General features: G+C 37.4%; 1 protein-coding gene across 2 annotated transcripts in view; it reads left to right on the top strand.

Annotated features, from left to right (window-relative positions):
* The first annotated feature begins 542 nt into the window (after positions 1-542).
* CCDC172 (coiled-coil domain containing 172) overlaps positions 543-23341 on the top strand; it is a 52980-nt gene continuing 30181 nt past the window's right edge. Inside the window, exons 1-3 of one of the 2 annotated variants that reach the window (XM_043476622.1) lie at positions 543-666; positions 1130-1274; positions 1446-1531. In XM_043476622.1, coding sequence (XP_043332557.1) covers positions 1196-1274; positions 1446-1531 — 165 coding nt within the window. In that variant the 5' untranslated portion in view covers positions 543-666; positions 1130-1195. Of the gene's footprint in view, positions 667-1129; positions 1275-1445; positions 1532-5517; positions 5687-23341 lie in introns of those variants that run through there. The other variant, XR_006270866.1, reaches the window with a different exon arrangement.

Genomic DNA, 23341 nt, shown 5'->3' with positions numbered 1-23341 from the left:
ATACAAATGATGTGACAGAATTTACATTTACCAGTTTTTACTTAATATTAACACATTTCTTTAAAGTTTAGCCACTTTGAATTTAACATTTAGACAGAAAGTCAAATGTTTATTGTAATCTTAATATTTTGACCTACTGAAACTAAAAATATTTTATTTTTTAATTTAAAAATCCCATACCAAAGTCCCAAAGGTGCCTTTCATGTTTAAGCTTTAATTAGCAACCACTTTGGTCTCTGACACATATTACGGCAGATATTGAAGTGTTAATATTACCGCAGCTTGATTACAAAAGGCAATGATTAATTTTAAAGCAGACAAAAAAGATATGCCCTGATTACAAAGGAATGATTAAGGCGAATGTCAGACATTGTACATTTATAGCAGTCTTTCCCGTCGTCAAATGATAAGACTTTGCAAAAGTTTATATTTAGAATCACAGATACTTTGTACTTTATTGTAAGACTGGGTTTGTGCCTTGGAGACAGATCACGCCAACTCCCAGGATGACCTAAACACTGTTGCCGGCCACGTGGCCAGAGCGGAACTAAGCGAAACAACTGAATGACGTGTAATGGGCCCAACGAGACACCGTAGGCTCAGTTCCCAGAGAACCCCGCGAAGTGAGGCCTTCTGCTAGGTGTCCAGCCCACCATATTGGTGCAGGTACGTATTTTGCCGAGAGATTGCTTTGAGGACTTTGTATTTGAGACTGGGCGTTGGGGGGCAGGGGAATGAGAGGAAAAGCCCGAGCCCCGAAAGGGCTGCTATCCAAACTGCTCCAAAGCTCAGGCCTCGGTGACTCCATTTTTTTTGTTTCCACCCTCTACAAGAAAGAAAAAGAACCCCGCACCGGGGCCAGGGCCTTGTCTGAGGGGAGCTGCGCTCAGCCAGGGGAACAGGGCAGTTTGAGACAGGTCACAGGAGAAACGAAGGCGCACGGGAGGGGGAAAAAAGCAAGTTTGTCCAACTTAATGGAGGAAACGGAGTTCCGGAGTGTGGTCGAGGCCCCGCAGCCTCGGGCCTCACCTCACCCCGTAGGGGCCCTGTACTTGGTGTTGGCGGGGGACAGGCCTCTGGAGGCCGAACCAGGAATGACCCTGGAATCAGGCTTCTTTCTGCTTTCCAGGATCCTCAGACTCGGTTATAAAGTATTTTAAGGACGAAGACGGGAGCGGCAGGAGCGCAGCCTGAGATGAGTCTGGAGTCTTTGTTCCAGCACATCATATTCTCTGAGCACCAGGCGGAGGAGAGTCGCCGCTTGATGCGGGAAGGTCAGGGCCTCTGCTCTTTGAGTTGGGGGCTTGGAGCCGCAGGGAAGGCCGTGGGCAGTGGGCAGAGCAGTGAGGGATGGGGGAAAGACAGCTGAAAGGTGTCTTATCACAGGCACCAGAATAGGGACTCCAGAGAGATGGGCGTGTTTACGCATTTAATTTTTATTACAGTAAGGTCCGAAATAAACAGATGTCGTGGGAAAATCCAGAGAGCAGCAGAGCAGCTGAATGAAGAGAAAATTCAGTTGGAATCTAAGGTATTGACAAAGAGAACTTGCTCATTATCACTTGAAAAGGTGTTTTTACTTGACTTTTTGAGGATATGATACTATTTAACTAGTTGTCCTTCCATGTGGTGGTTATGATAAAGAATCCTCCTGCCAGTGCAGGAGACCCACCAGATGCAGGCTGGATCCCTTGGTGGGGAAGATCCCTTCCAGGAGGAAATGGCAACCTACTCCAGTGTTCTTGCCTGGAGAATCCCATGGACAGAGGAGCCTGACGGGCTACAGTCCATGGGGTCATAAAAGAGTCAGACATGTATGAGCACGTACAAAGGCACACACACACTCGCACACACACACTCACACACACACACACACACACACACCCACCCTCATGAAGCATGCTACTATGTTAGTGAGCGTTGTTCCATGCTGTCTGGTAATATTTAAAGTTCTGAATCTGGTGACACCTTCCACTCTAACATGAATTTGTCCTATAGAAACCAATTTAAGTCATGAAGAATTCATTGTCCCTGTTGTGGAATGGTTAACGTTTCAAAAGAGCATAATGCCATTGGAAAAAGAATGATTCAATTAAGTAGTTCGTGTGGGAAATAAGTTTAGAAGAATAAATAATTTAAGAAGTGTGCTGTGTTGATGAAACAATTGAATGTAACTTTCAAAGGAGTCTCTACCTTTTTTATTGTAATGACTTTTTTTTTTCACATTTTAATTGGAAGATAATTGCTTTACAATATTGTATTGGCCTCTGCCATACATTAACATGATTCAGCCATGGGTACACATGTGTCCGCTCCGTCCGGAGCCCTCCTTGCATCTTACCATTTATTTTTCAGTTTTCTGCCACATTTTGAACATGTCTTTCATCCAGAGGAATCATTTTTTTTCCACTAGCATTTCAGTCTTTTCTGCAGCATTTGTAAAGTTCTGTTATTTTACACAGAAACAAAGGAATCTGATGTTATCTTGAAGGTGAATTTTGAAATGTGGATAGAATTTTGGAGAGGCAGAGTGAAATATAAGAGTAAGAAGTATTTGGAGCAGGGGGAGAATATGAACAAAAGGGAGGCATAGGCAAGGCATTTGTGGAGAGAAATCTACAAAGCAGGGGTTGATGGCCTGGGAATAGGAGGAAACCATTGCAGGATTTTGATCAGGGAATGGTGTGATAAAAGTGGGTTTTGGAAGATCTCTCTTGAGCTTTGGGAGGATGGGAGCTAAGCACATCATCCAAATAGGTCACCCATAGCCTTGCTATGAGTGGAGGGTAGACAGCCATACAAAAATATTTATCCAACTCCTGAAGATAAATTATGTGAGCAGTGTGCAGCGGGAAATCTGAGAAAGTCTGTTTGCTAAAATAAGTCAAGTAGGCGTAACACTGTGAGAAATTTCCAGTTCTCTTTTTGGATAAAATAATCATAGATTCTTTCTCCATCTCTTAAGCTTCTTCAGTTCTTCCTTTCAATTCTTGTTCAAACACCACCCAAGAGCCCTCCCTTGTACAGCTTGGAAAGATTTTTATCATAGCATTTGGGATATCACCTTATCATTAAACAACAGAGCATACTTGTATTCATGTTTGTATCCCTCATTCTTTTGTGGACACTGTATTTGGAATTTTTTTCTTAACCATCTTTTATTCCCACAACCTGTATTCCATAACACACAGTATACATTGGTGTTTTGAGTGAATGAGTACTAAAAGGGAGATAATAGGGAGAGTTCAGTTCAGTTGCCCAGTCATGTCTGACTCTTTGCGACCCCATGGACTGCAGCACACCAGGTTTCCCTGTCCATCACCAACACCCGGAGCTTGCTCAAACTCATGTCCATCGAGTCGGTGATACCATCCAACCATCTCATCCTTTGTCATCCCCTTCTCCTCCTGCCTTCGATCTTTCCCAGCATCAGGGTCTTTTCCAGTGAGTTTTTCGCATCAAGGGGCCAAAGTATTGGAGTTTCAGCTTCAGCATCAGTCCTTCCAATGAATATTCAGGATGTACTGTCTTTTAAAATAGAATTTGGAAATATGGTTCAGTGAGACCTTAGGTCCTATTTTGCCTGTGAGTAGTAGATAAACTAACTGCTAAAAATAATTCTAAAAGCTGGTGGCATGGGCAAAGTTTTAAGAATGTCATGGTGTAGCTTAATTTCTTCTTTAAAAAGAATTAAGATACTTTCAGAATTGTTAACTAGAAGCTAATACAAGTAATAGGCAAAACATATGAAATTAAGTAATGCATAGCTAACACTTACTGTGCCCTTACTGTATGTTGGGCACTGTTCTCGATGCTTCCCTTGTATTAACTCTTTTAATCCTGTCGGGAATTCTGTGATGAGGCACCATCATTAATACCCCTTTTTAGGGGAGGAAAAAGAGAGGTTAAATGACTTGTTCATGGTATATAATTTAAAAACAAATGACAAAAAATAAATAAAAACAAATGACAATAATGAAAGTAGTAACTGAGTAATGGCAGTGTATTTTATTAAAACGTTTTTTAAAGCTCGTCTTAAACTTGTTTCTTCATGGAATTCACATATAATAGTGTCTGAAGCTTTTGCATCTAGTCTAGGGCAATATTTTTAAAAGGATAGTAATGTAAGTTTTTGAGCAAGTGTTTATTTCCTGGATTGGCGAAGATACTGACTTGGCAGATAACAAATGTTAAGGAAAAAAAAAGGTTTATTCTTGAATATCTTTAGGAAATAGTAGGTTTACTCTTTGTAATATTTTCTCAGTTAAAAGCTTATTTTGCTGAAAATGGAAATGTAGTTTGTTGACATATACACATACATAAAAAGCTGATTGAAATAGTTTTATTTGAGAGAAGAAAGAGCAAATCCCTAGCATTGTTTGGAAACATTTGTTGAAATTACTAATTAATATAGGTTCATGAATGCACATTGCTTTTTAATCAGCTCATATATGTGGGTAGTAATACAATTGCTTTTACTAATACAATTAACATATGTGGTTCACAGTTCATACAGTACTAATTTATAACTGAAATAATTTGATTTATTATATAGTCAACATGGGGTGTGTGTGTGTGTGTGTGTATAAAGATCTTTAAAGTGAAACCACAATTACAATGTAAATGACTAATGGAAGAACTGAAGAAGTAATCATAAATTGATTTCTTGTTTCTTTTATTCTCAGAGTTAATTATATGTCTGCCAATAACAATGAAAATATGTTTACTTGCATATTTGACTTGGCATTTATTGACCAATTTATCAACTAGAAGCAGCATAAGGAGAAACTAGAACATAATTTGAATGGGCCAGTGCTTGAGCTATTTGCACAGTGATACATTCAGAAAGTATTTTGGGCATTTATTTTGGAAGTTGCTTGTGGTCAAAAAATGAATTCAGGAAGTATAGTATTTATATTTTTCTGTTCTGTAAAACCCAAGTAGCATGTAATTAGAACTTGAATGATAGCATTTGCTTTCAGGGCTCAATGAGTACTTTAAAATACATGGTTGCAAAAGTCTCAGATTATGTAGTATGAGTACTTTGTGAATTGGAGAACTTTGATATGCCTGGTTAGGTTTGGTAATGTGAAAACAGAAAGACAAGAACATTCTCTGGATTTGTGTTAATGCTTACCAATGCCTATAGCTTCTGATCGTCAAGGAAAGGTTTTATAATATTGATGACAGGAAAAATCAAAATTAGGGACTTGCAGAATGTTTGTTCTTTTTTAAGCATTTGAAAGAGTTTTCTTCTTTTAAAAATAGTAATATATGGTTAAAATTGGGACATTTTAATCTTTAGAAACATATTACAAAAAACCTAACATAAAGCCATTCTCCCTCAAGAGGAAGTAAATGGAGGAAAATCTGAGGCAGTTTTACTTTTTTCTTCTTCCAGTTTTAACCTATTACATAAACATCATACACTAATGAAATAATATTTCATGAATTTTTAAAGGAAAATGGTATTGAAATAAGTAACTTAAGGTGGCTTCATTTATTTCTTTATTTCAGAATATATGCTTTCATTTTTTTCAATTGATGAAAATTATGAACCCTCCTAGAACAGCAGGCAGAGTCTTAATCTGTTAGGACTGATGCTGAAGCTGAAACTCCAATACTTTGGCCACTTGATGCGAAGAACTGACTCCTTGGAAAAGACCATGATGCTGGGAAAGATTGAAGGCAGGAGAAGAAGGGGATGACAGAGGATGAGGTGGTTGGATGGCATCACTGACTCGATGGACATGAGTTTGAGCAAGCTCTGGGAGTTCGCGATGGACAATGAAGCCTGGCATGCTGCAGTCCATGGGATCGCAAAGAGTCCGACACGACTGAGTGACTGAACTGAACTCTTATTACCTAATTAGGGAAAGAACAAATCACAAATTACTATCATTTATAATATTGAAGCTGTGTAATTAAGATTTTTCCCCTTTTTAAGAAGTTTAATCAAAGAAAAATTTATATACTACTTATGTTTCATTTTATTGTCGATGAAAAGTTGCTTAAAACATAGATAAAAGAAAGGCATTTCTTCTCCAATTAACATTTGTTTAAATAACAACACATGTGAATTATTTGATCTTAATTTTGAAAAATAAAGTTCAAATCCTCCTTATCATAGTTTAATACATACATGTAGCTCTGTTAGTCATGACCAAGACACTTTTGAGGGTAGTTATTCTTAATTGCTTTTAATCTCTGACCTTTTCACATGAAATTACAAAGTTCTCTTGTCTTAAACATGTATAGCTGATTTTTTTAAGTTCTCATAGAAGTTTAGGTGTATTTCCCCTTTTTTATTCACCTTGGTCAGTTGCACAAGTCCATGTCCTCCCTGAAGGAGGGTATGGCAACCCACTCCAGTATTCTTGCCTGGAGAATCCCATGGACAGAGGAGCCTGGCGAGCTGCAGTCTGTGGGGGTCACTGACTCTGGAGTCTCTTCTCTGGAAGATGATTTTTCTTTCACATCCAAGGTACCTCATAGGTGATGGTTTGGTGGATGTCCTCTTCACTCCCCAGTGCTGCTTCCAGGACATTATTTCTCTACCTGCTTGTGGTAGTTAATCCTGTATTCTAGACTCTGCCAACTTTCCTCCCTGCTCTTTTCTGTCATTTTACTCACTCACTGGGTAATCTCCCTTGTTCTTTAGAATTTGGCACTTGGTTCTCAGGCTTCCACTCTATCTCAACTCTTGCCAGCATCTTGTATGATGTCATTGTCTATATGTACTGTTCAGCTACCTTCCTGACTTCTTGGTTCTTTGATCTCCACATGTTCAGTGACCTTCTTCTCCATTCTACCTCAGCTACCTACTTCCAGAATTATATTCTGGGTGAGTCAATTATTTACTACTATGCCAACACTCAGGAGATTCCAGGAGAGATTTGATCCAATGTATATATACATGGATGTTGGCTTTAGCCTCAGCTGAGACCTCCACACTGCCTGGAAAACTGCTGCATTTCTCTTTCTCACTCTCTGCAGTGACTGTTGTATACCTTTTACTCTCGTGTATTTTGTCCTCTCTTCTGAACTACTTAACTGGCATGATAACTTTGCTTTGTGATAAAAAAAAAAAAGCAACCTATAAAAGTTACATAAGCATGATACCATTTAAAAACACACAGAACAAATAATACATCTTGTAAGGGATTTATATGTGTATAGTGAAATTATAATGGCATACATAGGAATGATAATAACACATCAACTTAGTGATTATCTCTGATGGGAGTAGAAGATAAATGTAATCAAGGAAGGATATACAGGGTATTTCAGCTATATCTATAATGTTTTATTTCTTAAGCTGGGGGACGTAGCTGTGAGGTTACTTTAAAAAATAAAGATACATCTTAAAAGTTACAAAGCAGTGGCTTTTAGTCCATTCAAAAGGTTGTGCAACCATCACTATCTGAGCCCAGAATATTTTCATCACCCCAAAAAGAAACTCTGTACCCATATTAGTCACTCCTCCCCATATCAGTCACTCCTCCACCTCCCTCAAACCTCATGAGCTCTCGGTCACCACTAGTCTACTTTCTGTGTCTGGACATTTCATGTAAGTATAATCATACAATAACATTCATATGAATAATATTCCATTGTATAGATGCACTTTGTTTATCCATTCATTAGTTGATGGACATTGGGTTATTTCCACATTTTAGCTATTGTGAGTAATGGTGCTGTGAACATTTGTGTACAAGTTTTTGTATGAACATTATATTTCAGTTCTCTTGGGTATCCCACCTAGGAGTAGAATTTCTTGGTCATATGGTTAATTGTAGGTTTAACTTTTTGAGGAAATACCAAGTTTTCTGTAGTGTCAATTTTACATTGCCACCAGGAATATATGAAGGTTCCAGTTTTTCTATGTACTCACCAACACTTGCTTTCTTGGGATATTTGGTTTGTTTGATAGCCATCTTAGGGGCTGGGAGAAGGTAATTCATTGTGGTTTGTATTTTCAGTTTCCTAATGAGATTAATATTGAACATCTTTTCAGGTGCCCATTGGCCATTTTGCAAATCTGTTTTCTAGATGGCCTACTTAATTAATGGTCATGTAATTGGTTGCAGTTCTTTTATGGGAGGGTCTTGTCTCTGAGAAGTAGTAATCTTTCTCTTAATATAACTGAAATGATTTTATTTCTAAATGAAGTAAAAGATTATTACATATAGCTTTTGTTGGACTCCCTTTTTCTCAGGTTTGTTTTCATGATCTGAAGAAAATCTGAGTAACATTTCATGGTAATAGCAGTAGAGAGCAAACCATATAACAGTATGCCAGATAGCCTTTCTATTTGCAAATGCTTATAAATCACAAAAGTTGCCCGTTTCCTGGCTTGGATCCCTGAGGTAGAAAATCTGCTGCACTGTTTCTAATTGTTTAATCTACTAGTGTGCCTGTATTCTTTTTTTAAAAAGAGCTACTCTAAATAAATTGTTTACCCTGAAATGTTAGAAGTGTTTTAAACAGGAAAGAAAAGAAATACTTCCTTCCCAGGAACTGAGACAATGATCTAATTAAAGACAGTAAGTTTGTGGCTCAGTATGCAGAAAGCATGAGATTAACATTTAGTTTGCTAGCCTCCTAAGAATATACAGCACAAAAGAATACCTTTAAAAAAGTTTACCTTTTGATTTGTGATTTCCTGGAAAATCAATTAGCTATGCTTTTCACTTCTCTTATTCATTCGCTCAACAAACATTCACTGAACAACTCTTAAATGATACCAAGAGTAATTGGCAGGTAAATTATGTAACAACCTTCTATCTTAATTAGAGGGTTGACATTAAGCAACTTCAACTATAGAAACTTAACAGTAAATTCAAAATTCTTGATGTTCTCACTTTTTAAAAATTCTGTAATTACTTTAAATTTTCTCTTTAATTCTCTAAAGAAAGCCTTATAATGCTTGTCATGAATTCTTTTCTAAAATGGGGAACTACAGTAGTTCACCAGATATTTTAATGTAGCACTGGCATTTCCTAGTAGCTCACCTAAGGATAATCTGATCTTCTAGGGTGTGTACCTTTGTAGTGGGTTTTTAAATTGACTAAAAGAATTTTCGTGAATGTACCAGCCATTCTTTGACCTCAGGGCCTTTGCACTTGGTGTCTTCTCTGCTTGAAATGGTTCTCTCAGCTATTGGTGTTTTATACACACTTTTAGCTCTCTCCTGGTAGGGAGGCCAACCAGTCTATGAGAATGTGAGACTCAGTTCTCACATTGGAACAGTCACATGTAAATCTTGATGGTTGGTTACCTTACCTCTCAGCCTAGTTGGCACTTTAGAGCTGTGGGTCTCAAAGTGTGATCTATGATCCATTGTTGTTCTGCACTCGGTTATGTCCAGCTCCTTGTGATCCCACGGACCACAGTACTCCAGGCTTCCCTGTCTTTCACTATCTCTTGGCGTTTGCTCAGATTAATCACCAACATTGAGTTGGTGATGCCATTCAATCATCTCATCCTCTGTTGCCCCCTTCTCCTCCTGCCCTCGATCTTTCTCAGCAGCAGGGTTTTTTCCAGTGAGTCGGCTCTTCGAATCAGGTGGCCAGAATATTGGCACTTCAGCTTCAGTATCAGTCCTTCCAAAGAGTATTCAGGGTTGATTTCCTTTAGGATTGACTGGTTTGATCTCTCTGCTGTCCAAGGGACTCTATGCCACACCACAGTTTGCCACACCACAGTTTTGCTTTCAAAACTCTATAGGAAGAGTTTTGTGAGGTCAAACTATTTTCTTAATAATATAAAGCTATTATTTGTCATTTGCACTGTTCTGATATGTACACTGATAGTGCAAAGGCAAATATTGGCGCCTCAGAACAAATTAAGGCAGTGGCAACAAACGGCTGTATCATTGTATTATTCACTGCCACACACTCACAGTGAGAAAGCAAAACCCACCAATTTCACTGTATGCCTTTGATTAAAGTATAAAAAATATTGTTTTGAAACTAACCATTCTATGTATGTGTTTTTAATATTGTGTGTGATGAAATGGGAAGTTCACATAAAGTACTTCTATATTCTGAAGTACAATGATTGTCTCACAGGAGAGTATTTGTATGATTGAGTTTCAGTATGAACTAGCTATTCTTTTTCTGGAGCATCCTTTTTACTTGAATAATTGACAGATAAGTGTAGTTATTTAGACTTGAGTACTTGACAAAATTTTCTCAAAAATGAATGAAATGACCCTGATGTCAAGGCAAATATTATTATTTTGCCAATGATAATATTCAACCTTTCACACAAAAATTAAAATGTTGAAAGACTCAGATTTGTCACTACATGTGCACTATATGTGTCACTGTTTGTCACTGTATGTACAGTTTCCCAGTACATAAAAGATTTTTCTGAGTTTGTAGGTGATATTAATAAATGTTTTTAATATTGCATTATAGAGTGTATCAACATTTGGAGGACTTGAATAATTCAGTGAAGGAATATTTTCGAAATGACCAGCACATGATTTTAATTGTACATGGATAGAAGATCCACTCAAAGCACAAAATAGACCAATGGTTTTTATTGTAACAGGATGAAAAATGTATTGAAATGGTTTCAGATCCCACATTGCAACTAACCTTTAAGGAACTGCCACTCATTTAATTCCTGAAGAATATGGCATAATTATTAGGGTATTAAAATACTCCAGTCATTTCCAACTGTACATCTGTGAGGCTAGATTTTCTTCATATACTTCAACCAAAAACATAGTGCAAGAGATTGGATAAAGAAGCAGATATAAGAATTCAGCTGTCACTGTTTATAATAGCCAGGACATGGAAGCAACCTAGATGCCCATCAGCAGACGAATGGATAAGGAAGCTGTGGTACATATACACCATGGAATATTACTCAGCCATTAAAAAAGAATTCATTTGAATCAGTTCTAATGAGATGGATGAAACTGGAGCCCATTATACAGAGTGAAGTAAGCCAGAAAGATAAAGACCAATACAGTATACTAAAGCATACATATGGAATTTAGAAAGATGGTAACTATAATCCTATATGCAAAACAGAAAAAGAGACACAGATGTACAGAACAGACTTTGGGACTCTGTGGGAGAAGGCGAGGGTGGGATGTTTCGAGAGAACAGCATCGAAACATGTATATTATCAAGGGCAAAACAGATCACCAACCCAGGTTGGATGCATGAGACAAGTGCTCAGGGCTGGTGCACTGGGAAGACTCAGAGGGATGGGGTGGGGAGGGAGCTGGGAGGGGGGATCAGGATGGGGAATACATATAAATCCATGGCTGATTCATGTCAATGTATGGCAAAAACCACTACAATATTGTAAAGTAATTAGCCTCCAACTAATAAATGGGGAAAAAAAAAGAATTCAGCTGTCTTCTGTTAAACCAGACTTAGAAAAGATTTGCAAAAATGCAAATGCAATGCTTCTTACTTCATTTTGTTTTGGAAAATATTTTTATAAAAATATATTTATTTTAGTATACAACAAATTTATTGTCATTATTCCTAAGTGAATTAAATACTTTAAAAGTTTCTCAGTTTTAATCTTTGATACTGAAAATATTTATAGATACAACTCACAAAAATAATTAAATAAAATTCCTCAGTAATTTTTTAAGGCTGTAAAATCTTAAAGACCAGAAGTCATAAAATCAAAAAGTTTGACCCTCCCTTAGGTCCGTATATAAAATAATATATAAACCATATATAAACCTCATGCCATCTCTATCTCTTTCCTGGCTTCTGCTTTATTTTTCTTTGTAGCTCTTAATTTCTCTTGACATTTTTATGTTGATCTGTTTACCGTTTATCTTTCCTTGTGCTGCATGTGTGCTAACTCGCTTCAGTCCTGTCCAACTCTGTGTGACCTTATGAACTGTAGCCTGCCAGGATCCTCCGTCCATGGGATTCTCCAGGCAAAAATATTGGAGTGAGCTGCCATGCCCTCATCCAGGGGATCATCCCGACCCAGGGATCAAACCTGCGTCTGTTATGTCTCCTGCTTTGGCAGGTGGGTTCTTTACAACTAGCACCACTTGCGAAGCCCTTGTTAATGTAATGCGAAGCCCTTGTGGATGTAAACTTTGCACGGAATACATATTCATCTGTTTTTGTTTACTACTGTTATTCTTACTATCTAGAACAGTCTGAATTACAGTAGGTTTTACATATTATTGAGTGAATAAATTAATTTTTTTTTCTCTTAGAATTCACTGTTTCTCTTTCCTCTTCTGTGAATTCTGCTTGTGACATCTGTTGACCTTTTCACATGGTGGTATATTTTTTTATGAGCCTTAAAATTTTTTATTGTGAACTTATCTTTAGTAGAACTTTGCTTTCTTGGGAGTCCTACCTAGTCTCGATAAAAAAGATGTTCCTAAGGAGCAGTTTCAACCCTGCTGCCAGAACTGTGCAGATTTCATTTGTTCAGGATAAATTTTCATGTTAATTTTTGGGCTCAGGATTTCTGCACTGCCTGGCTAGGAGACATTTGAATCTCACATCCATGAACAATTTAAGTGTGGGTTTGGGGGTTCTAGGGTATGATTCCTTTTCTATTCATGGATCAACAGAAGCAGCTCACTTTTCTGCTGCATCTCTAAACCGGTGGTGAAGTTTTATTACTCCACATGCATAGCCAGCATAGGCAGTTTTGTTTTTTTTGCAAAAGAACAGAAGCAGCATTTTAGTTGAAAAGTCTGATAGTGTTGAAGTCGTTATACTTATTTCTCTGCCTTATTTCCAGATTGAGAGGTAGTCTCTGTCAGCAATTTCCTGTAGGTACTTTTAAAAATTGACGTATGGTTAATTTAAGATTTTGTGTTAGTTTCAAGTGTATAGCAAAGTGATTCTATTACATACATATAATACATATATGTATATAACATGTTATTCATATATGTATCAGTTCAGTTCAGTCACTTAGTTGTGTCTGACTCTTTGCTACCCCACAAACTGCGGCACACCTGGCCTCCCTGTCCATCACCAACTCCTGGAACTTGATCAGACTCCTGTCCATCGAGTTGGTAATGCCTTCCAGGCATCTCATCCTGTGTCGTTGTCCCCGTCTCCTCCTGCCTTCAGTTTTTCCCAGAATCAGAGTCTTTTCCACTGAGTCAGTTCTTCACATCAGGTGGCCAAAGTAGTGGAGCTTCAGCATCAGCCCTTCCAATGAATATTCAGGACTGATTTCCTTTAGGATTGACTGGTTGGATCTCCTTGCAGTTCAAGGCACTCTCAAGAGTCTTCTCCAACACCACAGTTCAAAAACATCAATTCTTCCATGCTCAGCTTTCTTTTTGGTCCAACTCTCACATCCATACATGACTACTGGAAAATCCATAGCTTTGACTAGAAAGACCTTTGTTGATAAAGTAATGTCTCTGCTTTTTAATATGCTGTCTAGGTTTGTCTAGGGCTTCCCTCATAGCTCAGTCAGTAAAGAATCTGCCTGTAATGCAGGAGACCCAGGTTCAATTCCTGGGTCAGGAAGATCCTGTGGAGAAGGAAATGGCAACCCACTCCAGTATTCTTGCTTGGAGAATCCTATGGACAGAGGAGCCTGACAGGCTGCAGTCCATAGGGTCGCAAGAGTCAGACATGACTTAGAGACTAAAGAGAGAGAGAGGTTGGTCATAACTTTTCTTCCAAGGAGTAAGTGTCCTTTAATTTCATCATTGAAGTCACCATCTGCAGTGATTTTGGAGCCCAAAAAGATGAAGTCTGTCACTGTTTCCATTGTTTCCCCATCTATTTGCCATGAAGTCATGGGACCAGATGCCATGATCTTACTTTTTTGAATGTTGAGTTTTAAGCCAAGTTTTTCACTCTTCTCTTTCACTTTCATCAAGAGGTTCTTTAGTTCCTCTTTGCTTTCTGCCATAAGGGTGGTATCATCTGCATATCTGAGGTTATTGATATTTCTCCCACCAATCTTGATTCCAGCTTCTGCTTCATTCAGCCTGGCATTTCTCATGATGTACTCTGAATATAAGCTAAGTAAGCAGGGTGACAGTATACAGCCTTGACGTACTCCTTTCCCAATTTGGGACCAGTCCGCTGTTCCATGTCTGGTTCTAACTGTTGCTTCTTGACCTGCATACAGATTTCTCAGGAGGCAGGTCAGGTGGTCTGGTATTTCCAGCTCTTGAAGAATTTTCCACAGTTTGTTGTGATCCACACAGTCAGAGACTTTGGCATAATCAATAAAGCAGAAGTAGATGTTTTTCTGGAACTCCTTTGCTTTTTCTGTGATCCAACTGGTGTTGGCAATTTGATCTCTGGTTCCTCTGCCTTTTCTAAATCCAGCTTGAACATCTGGAAGTTCTCGATTTACATGCTATTTAGGCCTGGCTTGGAGACGTCAGAGAATTACTTTGCTAGTGTGTGAGATGAGTGCAATTGTGTGGTAGTTTGAACATTGTTTGGCATTGCCCTTCTTTGGGATTGGAATGAAAACTGATCTTTTCCGGTCCTATGGCCACTGTTGGGTTTTCAAAATTCGCTGGAATATTCAGTGCAACACTTTAACAGCGTCATCTTTTAGGACTTAAAATAGCTTAGCTGGAATTCCATCACCTCCACCTGCTTTGTTTTTAGTGATGCTTCCTAAGGCCCACTTGACTTTGGACTCCAGGATGTCTGGCTCTAGGTGAATGATCACACCGTTGTGGTTATCTGGATCATTAAGATCTTTTTTGTATAGTTCTTCTATGTATTCTTGCCACCTCTTCTTAATATCTTCTGCTTCTGTTAGGTCCATACCATTTCTGTCCTTTATTGAGCCCATCTTTGCATGAAATGTTCCCTTGGAATCTCTAGTTTTCTTGAAGAGATCTCTACTCTTTCCCATTCTATTGTTTTCCTCTATTTCTTTGCATTGATCACTGAGGAAGACTTTCTTATCTCTCCTTGCTATTCTTTGGAACTCTGCATTCAGATGTGTATATCTTTCCTTTCTCCTTTGCCTTTAGCTTCTCTCCTTTTCTCAGCTATAACATATATATGTGTGTGTGTGTGTGTGTGTGTGTGTATTCTATTTCAGATTCTTTTCCATTACTGGTTCTTATAAGATGATGATATTCCCTGTGCTAGACAGTAGGTCCTTGTTATTTATCTATTTTATTTATAGTAGTATATAATATGATAGTCCTAAACTCCTAATTTATTTCTCTGCTCTGTCCTACTCTCCCCTTTAGTAACCATAAGTTTTTTTTCTATGTCTGTGCATCTATTTCTGTTTCATAAATAAGTTCATTTGCATCACAGATTCCACAGATAAGTGTTATTGTATGGTATTTTTCTCATCTGACATACTTCACTTAATATGATAATCTCTAGGTCTATACATGTTTCTGTAGATGATATCATTTAATTCTTTTTTTGTGGCTGAGTATTATTCCTTTGTATTATGTATGTATACCACATCTTCTTTATCCATTCATCTATCATTCTTGACATGCTTCCATGTCTTGGCTATTGCAGATAGTGCTGCTATGAACATTGAGGTTCATGTATCTTTTCAAATTATAGTTTTCTCCAAGAATATGCCCAGGAATGGGATTGCAGGATCATATGGTAACTCTATTTTTAGTTTTTTAAGGCGTCTCCAAACTATTTCTATAGTGGCTGCACCAATTTTCATTCTCACCATCAGTGTAGGAGAGTTCCTTTTTCTCCACACCCTCTCCAGTATTTATTATTTGTAGACTTTTTAATGAAGGCCACTTTGACTGGTGTGAAGTGATACCTCATTGTAGTTTTAATTTGCATTTCTCTAATAATTAATGATGTTGAGCATCTTTTCATATGCCTCTTGAGCATCCGTATGTCTTCTTTGGAGAAATGTCTATTTAGGTCTTCTGCCCAATTTTTGATTGAGTTCTCTTCTGACATTAAGCTGTATGAGCTCTTTGTGTGTTTTGGAAATTAATCCCTTGTTGGTAGCATCATTTGCAAGTATTTTCGGTCAGTCCGTTGATTGTCTTTTGTTTTGTTTATGGTTTCCTTTGCTGTGTAAAAGCTTATAACAACCCATTTGTTTGTTTTATTCCTGACTTTATCCAGTTTCATCTCCCTTTGGCTTTGACTTTGAGTCGTATTTGAGCATTCTTACAATCCTAGCCCCTGTTGCCTGTATCCAGATACCCCTTTGGACTTGAACTCTAGTGTGATGACTTCTGGCATGATATTTCTCTCTTCATAGGCTTCCCTATGTTAATGATATATGTTTTAAATTATTTATATTTTATCCAGCATTTCTCTGTCTTTGAATAGAAAATGAGTCTTTTCTTGCTCTTATTTTTTAGTGGACATATCTTTGTTTGTACCTCTTGAGGACATCAAGTAGTTGATTAGCAAAAGAATTTGTACTTTATAGTAAAATTATTATAGATATATACAGTATTTTCTCTCTGTAATTCTCCAGGCAATTCTCTTTTTCTCTTCTATTGTGGTATTTTTATAGGGTTTACGTTGTTATTCTGTGAGAACTGTTCAGACTTATGTTTTGCCAACAGTTAGCATATATAAATTGTTCTTTCCCCCATTCTTGTTTTCTTGAGTTCTTGAAGAATGAACTGTCTTCTTGGAACTAAAGCTGCTGTTTGACAAGTTGATGTGAATATCTCCAACCTGTTTCTAGCATTATTGTGGAATACTTGACTGAGGTCTGATCTTCTCTTGCTTGTGTGCCAAGTTTTCTTATTATGAGCAGGAAAATGTATGTTTTAAAGAAGCTGTGACATTTTATAGATCTTCCGTTAAAAGCAGTACATGAAAATTCACTACCCTCAGCATTCCATTGTTTTATATCCTGACAGAACAGGAAGATGTAGTGATAGGTAAGGTAAGGTTCTGCTTCCTAAGTTGTCAAATTGCACAGAAGTCACCTTATTTCAAAGTAGCTCCCCAGGGAGAGTCTTTCAGATTAAGAAGTATCATTACAGACTGTTCCTGGCCTATCACTATTTGTATTTTACTATTCTTTCCCTAGTCAGATTAATGCCTAGCTGAATCAGCAGTTCTCTAGAAATGGGAGTTTTATTTGAGGAAAAGAAGAAGAAGAATTTTGAAGATGGAGGGTTATTTTGAGAAGGTTGTCTATGGACTTTGGAACCCCAGATGGGTTCAGAAAAGGTGACTGGAAACGGTCAAAGGTAAACTGGCTATGCATAGCTGTGCCTGTCATCTCAGTGCTGTTGGGAAGAATTTCTTATAGCCTTTGGTGCTTGTGTGTTCTTATGAATTGTTATAGCCTAAATTAATATTTCAAGATTAGTTGAAAGGCTGCCTACCTCAGCTTCTTTGGTTCAAGCTAGTTCCATGGTTTTAAATATAGTCCAGGTTTTCTTAGTTAAAATTCTAATCAATTCCTCCCAAGAGAAGACAGAAAAGTGGAAGGAATGGGAGATATGTGACCACCACAATAGGAAAATAGACCAGGCTATTACTCTAAAATGTTCTTTTCTTCTTTATTATCAGCTCCTGCTCCTCTCAGTCTTTTTTTCCCTTAATATATATATTTAATTGAAGTATAGTTGACTTCTAATGTTTCAGGTACACAGCAAGGTGATTCAGTTATACATATATACACATATTATTTTTGAGATTGTTTTCCATTATTGGTTATTACAAGATACTAACTAGAGTTCCTGTGCCATACAGTAAACCTTTGTTGCTTGTTGCAAAAGTGTCTTTTAAAATTAGAAATCTAGTATTCTATTCATATAAGTCAAACAAGTGAAATCAGAATGTCATAAATTTTTTAGTTAGGCAAAAATTCTTAAGTTTTCTAAAATACATATACATACTATTTATGTATGTATATACAAAAGCTTTTCTGCTACACTTGATAAAGGCTTGAGAAAGAACACAAAAAAAGAAGAGATGGACAAATTGGAACACATAAACTAAATGAAATGGGAGCACTGGATATGAAATAGAAAAAGTGAAACAACCTAGATAAAGTAAAAGATCATCATATAGTCCAGTTGCTTTTAATCATGGCTGCTCATTAGAAACATACCTGGAGCTTTGGAGAAGAAAAGCATTACCTGGGCATTTGTATTTTTCAAAAAATTCCAAGATAATTCTGATATGCATCTGGATTTTTAAAAAGTGATTATAGGTTTTTCTATTAAATTATATAGATTTAGTGATATAGAATTCTATTATTTTTCTGTTGACCAATCATGATACAATGGTATTTAGTGAGTAATAGTTACATAATCACAGTAGTAAAAGATGTTTATCAGTTTTCACAATCAACAGCCAGACAAAAAATAAAATAATTACAGTTGTAAGCCATAATGGGAACATTAACCTAACAGTATAAAATGATTACATACAATTTGTGGGGTCAAGCAAAGTGATGTAGTAAGTGGAAATGCAAACATGCACATGTTTGCATCCACCCAGCCAGTATATGTCTTTTGGTGCATTTTAATCCATCTACATTTAAGATAATTATCAATATGTATGATCCTATTGTCATTTCTTAATTGTTTTGGGTTTATTTTTTGTAGGTCTTTCCCTTCTCTAGTGTTTCCTGAGTAGAAACGTTTCTTTAGCATTTGTTGTAAAGCTGGTTTGCGTGCGTGCTAAGAGTCGTGTCCAACTCTTTGCTATCCTGTGGACCGTAGCCCACCAGGCTCCTCTGTCCATAGGATTCTCCAGTCACAAATACTGGAGTGGGTTGCCATGTCCTCCTCCAGGAGACCTTCCCAACCCAGGGACTGAACTCACATCTGTTTGGTCTCCTGAATTGGTAGGTGGGTTTTTTGTTTCTTTTTTTGCTGTTAGTGCAACCTGGGAAGGCCAAAGCTGGTTTGGTGGTGCTGAATTCTCTTGACTTTTGCTTGTCTGAAAAGCCTTTGATTTCTCCATCAAATCTGAATGAGACTCTTACTGGGTAGAGTATTCTTGGTTATATGTTCTTCCCTTTCATCATTTTAAATATATCATGCTGTTCCCTTTTGGCTTGTAGAGTTTCTGTTGAAAACCAGTTGATAACCTGACTGGAGTTCCCTTGTACGTCATTTGTCGCTTTTCCCTTGTCGCTTCAATATTCTATCTTTGTCTCTAGTTTTTGTCAGTTTGGTCCTGTGTGTCTCGGGGTGTCCTCCTTGGGTTTATCCTGCCTGGGGCTCTCTGTGCTTCCTGGACCTGGCTTGCTATTTCCTTTCTCATGTTCAGGAGGTTTTCAGCTATTATTGCTTCAGATGTTTTCTCAGGTCCTTTCTCTCTCTGTCCTCTGCTTCTGGGACCCCTGTAATGTAAATGTTGGTGCATTTAATGTTGTTCCAGAGGTCTCTTAGGCTGTCTTCAGGTTTGTTTGTGTTTTTTTTTTTTTTCATTCTTTTCTCTATATTCTGTTCTGGGGCAGTGATTTCCACCATTCTGTCCTCCGGGTCACTTGTCTGTTCTTCTGCCTCAGTTACTCTGCTATTGATTCCTTCAGGCATATTGTTCATCTCTGTTTGTTTGTTCTTTAGGTCTTTGGTAAACATTTCTTGCATCTTCTCCATTCTGTTTCCAAGATCCTGGATCATCTTCAGTATCACTATTCTGAATTCTTTTTCTGAAAGATTGCTATCTCCACTTCATTTAGTTGTTTTTCTGAGGTTTTATATTGTGCCTTCATCTGGGGCAGAACTCTGCATTTTCATCCTGATTAGCTTTCTGTAATGTGGTTTTTGTTTTAGCTGCTGTGGGATTGTGGTTCTTTTTGATTCTTCTGTCTGCCTCTAGCGGATGAAGCTAAGAGGCTTCTATAAGCTTCTTGATGGGAGGGAAAGGGTGGGAAAAACTAGGTCTTGCTCTAGTGGGCCTCACGTTGCTCAGTAAAGCTGTAATCTAATTGTCTGCTGATGAGTGGGGTTGTGCTCCCTCCCTGTTAGTTGTCTGGCCTGAGGTGACCCAGCCCTGGGGTCTGTGGGCTCTGCAGTAGGGTTGATGCTGCCCTTCAAGAGGGTTTATGCCAAGGGGGACCTTCTGGGACTGCTGCTGCCAGTACCCATCCCTGTGCTGAGCCGCTGCCAACCCACACTTCCACAGGAGACCCTCCAGCGCTAGCAGGTAGTTTTGGTTCAGTCTCCTGTGGGGTCACTGTTCCCTTTCTCTGGTATTGGTGTGTGTAGGATTTTGTCTGTGCCCTGCAAGACTGGAGTCTCTGTTTCCCCCAGTCTTGTGGAAGTCCTATAATCAAATCCCACTGGCTTTCAAGGACAGATTCCTTGGGGATTCCCAGTCCCTTTGTCAGATCCCCAGGCTGGGAAGCCTGACGTGGGGCTGAGAACCTTCACAAGAGTGGGAAAACTTCTTTGGTATTATTGTTCTCCACTTTGTGGGTCACCTGCCTGGCAGGTATGGGATTTGATTTTATCATGATTGTACCCATCCTACTGTCTCACTGAGGTTTCTTCTTTGTCTTTAGATGAGGGGCATCTTTTTTTGGTGTGTTCCAAACCAGGTGGTCTGGTATTCTCATCTTTTTAAGAATTTTTCACAGTTTGCTGTGATCCACACAAAGGCTTTAACATAGTCAATGAAGCAGATGGTTTTCTGGAATTCTCTTTCTTTTTCTATGACCCAGTGGATGTTGGCAGTTTGATCTCCAGTTCCTCTGCCTTTTCTAAACCCAGTTTATACATCTGGAAGTTCTCAACTCAGGTACTATTGAAGCCTAGCTTGAAGAATTTTGAGCATTTCTTTGATAGCATGTGAAATGAGCACAATTGTGTGCTGGTTTGAACATTCTTTGGCATTACCTTTCTTTGGAATTGGAATAAAAACTGACCTTTTCCAGTCCCGTGGCCACTGCTGAGTTTTCCAAATTTGCTGACATATTGAGTGCAGCACTTAAACAGCATCATCTTTTCAGATTTGAAATAGGTAAGTTGGAATTCCATCACCTCCTCTAGCTTTATTCATAGTAATGCTTCCTAGGGCCACTTGACTTTGGACTCCAGGATGTCTGGCTCTAGGTGAGTGACCACACCATCATGGTTTTCTGGGTCATTAAGATATTTTTTGTACAATTCTTCTGTGTATTCTTGCCACCTCTTCTTAATCTCTTCTGCTTCTGTTAGGTCCTTATCATTTCTGTCCTTTATTGTGCCCATCTTTCGATGAAGTATTCCCTTGGTATCTCTCATTTTCTTGAAGATAACACTAGTCTTTCCCATTCTATTGTTTTCCTCTTTTTTTTTTTTTTTTTTGCATTTTACACTTAAGAAGCCTTTCTTATCTCTCCTTGCTATTCTTTGAAACTCTGCATGCAATTGGGTATATCTTTCCCTTTCTCCTTTGCCTTTTTCTCTATTTACTATACCTTGGATATATCAGTAAGTATATATCTAAGTAAACAAATTTTAATGGTAGCATAGTTTCCCATTAAATGGCTATTATATATTTTTCTCTAACTGATTTTCCTATTTATAATGCAATTATTAATATCATTGTGATGATACTTTTATCCATACATCCCTATACACTTATTTTTTTAGGGTAAAGTCCTAGAAATCAAATTGGTAGATACGGTTGATCCTTGAACAACATAGGTTTGAACTGCATGGGTATGCTTACATGAAGATTTCTTTTTAATAAATACTGCAGTACTGCATGATCTGATTGATTGACTGTGAGGATTAGAACTGTGGTTATGGAGATCTAACTATGAATTATACATAGATTTTTACCGTACCAAGGATCAGTCCCCCAACCCCTGTGTTATCCAAGGGAGGGTCAACTGTATTCTTAAGGCTTTTGATAATTTTCAAATTGTCCTCAGAAAAGTCCTAGGTTGTATTTCCACAATTTCACTATTTGTGCAATAGGAATGATTGATTTTCTTTACAAATGTGTCAACAGTGACATCTTTTATGGTTTTAATTTGAACTTTTTAGGTTACTTATATTTTCATTTGTTAGTATTGCTTATAGTTACCTTGTGTATTGCCTAATAATATCCTTTTCTTGTCTTTTTCTCACTGAATTCTAGCTTTTTATATGCAATAGGTATTAACTCTTTCATGTCATTTGTTGAAAATTTTATTATTTGTAACTTTTTTTAATCAAAATTTAGAATCTTTGTGTTACTAGAATTTTTAAGCCTTTTGTTTCTGAAATTCATTGTTTAAGCAATGTCTTTTCCAGAACTTTTACAAGATTTTTTCTTACTCATAAATAAAAATGATTGCTTATTTTTCTCTTGGGTAAATGTCACATTTACACACCAGCTTGTGTTTTTGTGTGAAACTGTATATTTGTGTCTGTTCTAATATATTCTATATAATTCTGTTAATCTATTTATTTTGTCACCAGTATCACATTCATTTAACTTACATTAGCTTTACAATATCTTTGATGCTCTGGAAGAACAATATCTTTTTTAGAATTTTCCTGATTCTTTTTGTTTGTTTGTTTTCCAAAATGAATTCGAGATCATTTTATCAAGATCCAACAAAAGTATTGGAGTTTTAATTAATATTATACTCATTTTATTTGGGGAGAACTGATATGTTTACAACTATGAATCTTCACATTCACAAATACAGTGTGTCTTTCTATTTACTTATACTTTCTTTTATGTTCCTCAGTATAGACTTTTTCATATAGGTCCCAGATACTTCTTGTTGAGTTTACCTGTGGTTTTATTTATTTTGTTTTTGCTGTTATAAATGGGATCTTTCCTGTTTTTTTTCTACTTGTTGTTTGTAAATAGAAAAAAAATATTAGTTTTTGGTATTTATTTTGTTACTAGCCTTTTTACTGAACTCTTCATTATTTCTAACAGTGTCTTGGATTTACTAAGTATACAATAATCATATTTGCTTGAAGAAATTAAAAAGAAAGAGAACTGTGTGCCGGATTTTTGAATCATTCTATCTCTTGTTCCTTTTCTTGATATATTGCATTAACAAAAACTTCCAGAACAGACCTACATAGCAGCGGTCTTATCAGGCATCCTTATAATCCTTAGTGAAAAAAGGAGAGATGAGCCAAGTCTTGACTGAGGTGAAGGAATAAACCATGAGGAATCTGGAGAAAGAGGTTTCTAGGCAGAGAATAGCCAGTGCAAAGACCTTGAGGAGAGGGTATGGCTGGATGTTTGGTGAATAACAAGCAGACCAGTGTGGCTAGAGAGGAGTGATTGAAGAAGAGACTGGTAGAAGAAAAGATTATAGGGGGAGTAAGGGAGTGCAATCGTGTAAAGCCTTATGAGCAATTGTAAAGACTAATGTTTACTAACATTGAGCCTTCTTTGCTTACTATATTAGAATTACTGTGTCATAGTGAGTTATTCTGTAAGCATTGCATCTGTGGTTAAGAACT

The sequence above is a fragment of the Cervus canadensis genome, chromosome 8 (assembly GCF_019320065.1).
Source record: "Cervus canadensis isolate Bull #8, Minnesota chromosome 8, ASM1932006v1, whole genome shotgun sequence".
In the NCBI taxonomy this organism is placed as follows: Eukaryota; Metazoa; Chordata; class Mammalia; order Artiodactyla; family Cervidae; genus Cervus; species Cervus canadensis.
The sequence above is the reverse complement of the archived record's forward strand: the minus strand, read 5'-3'. Positions and strand labels throughout refer to the sequence as shown.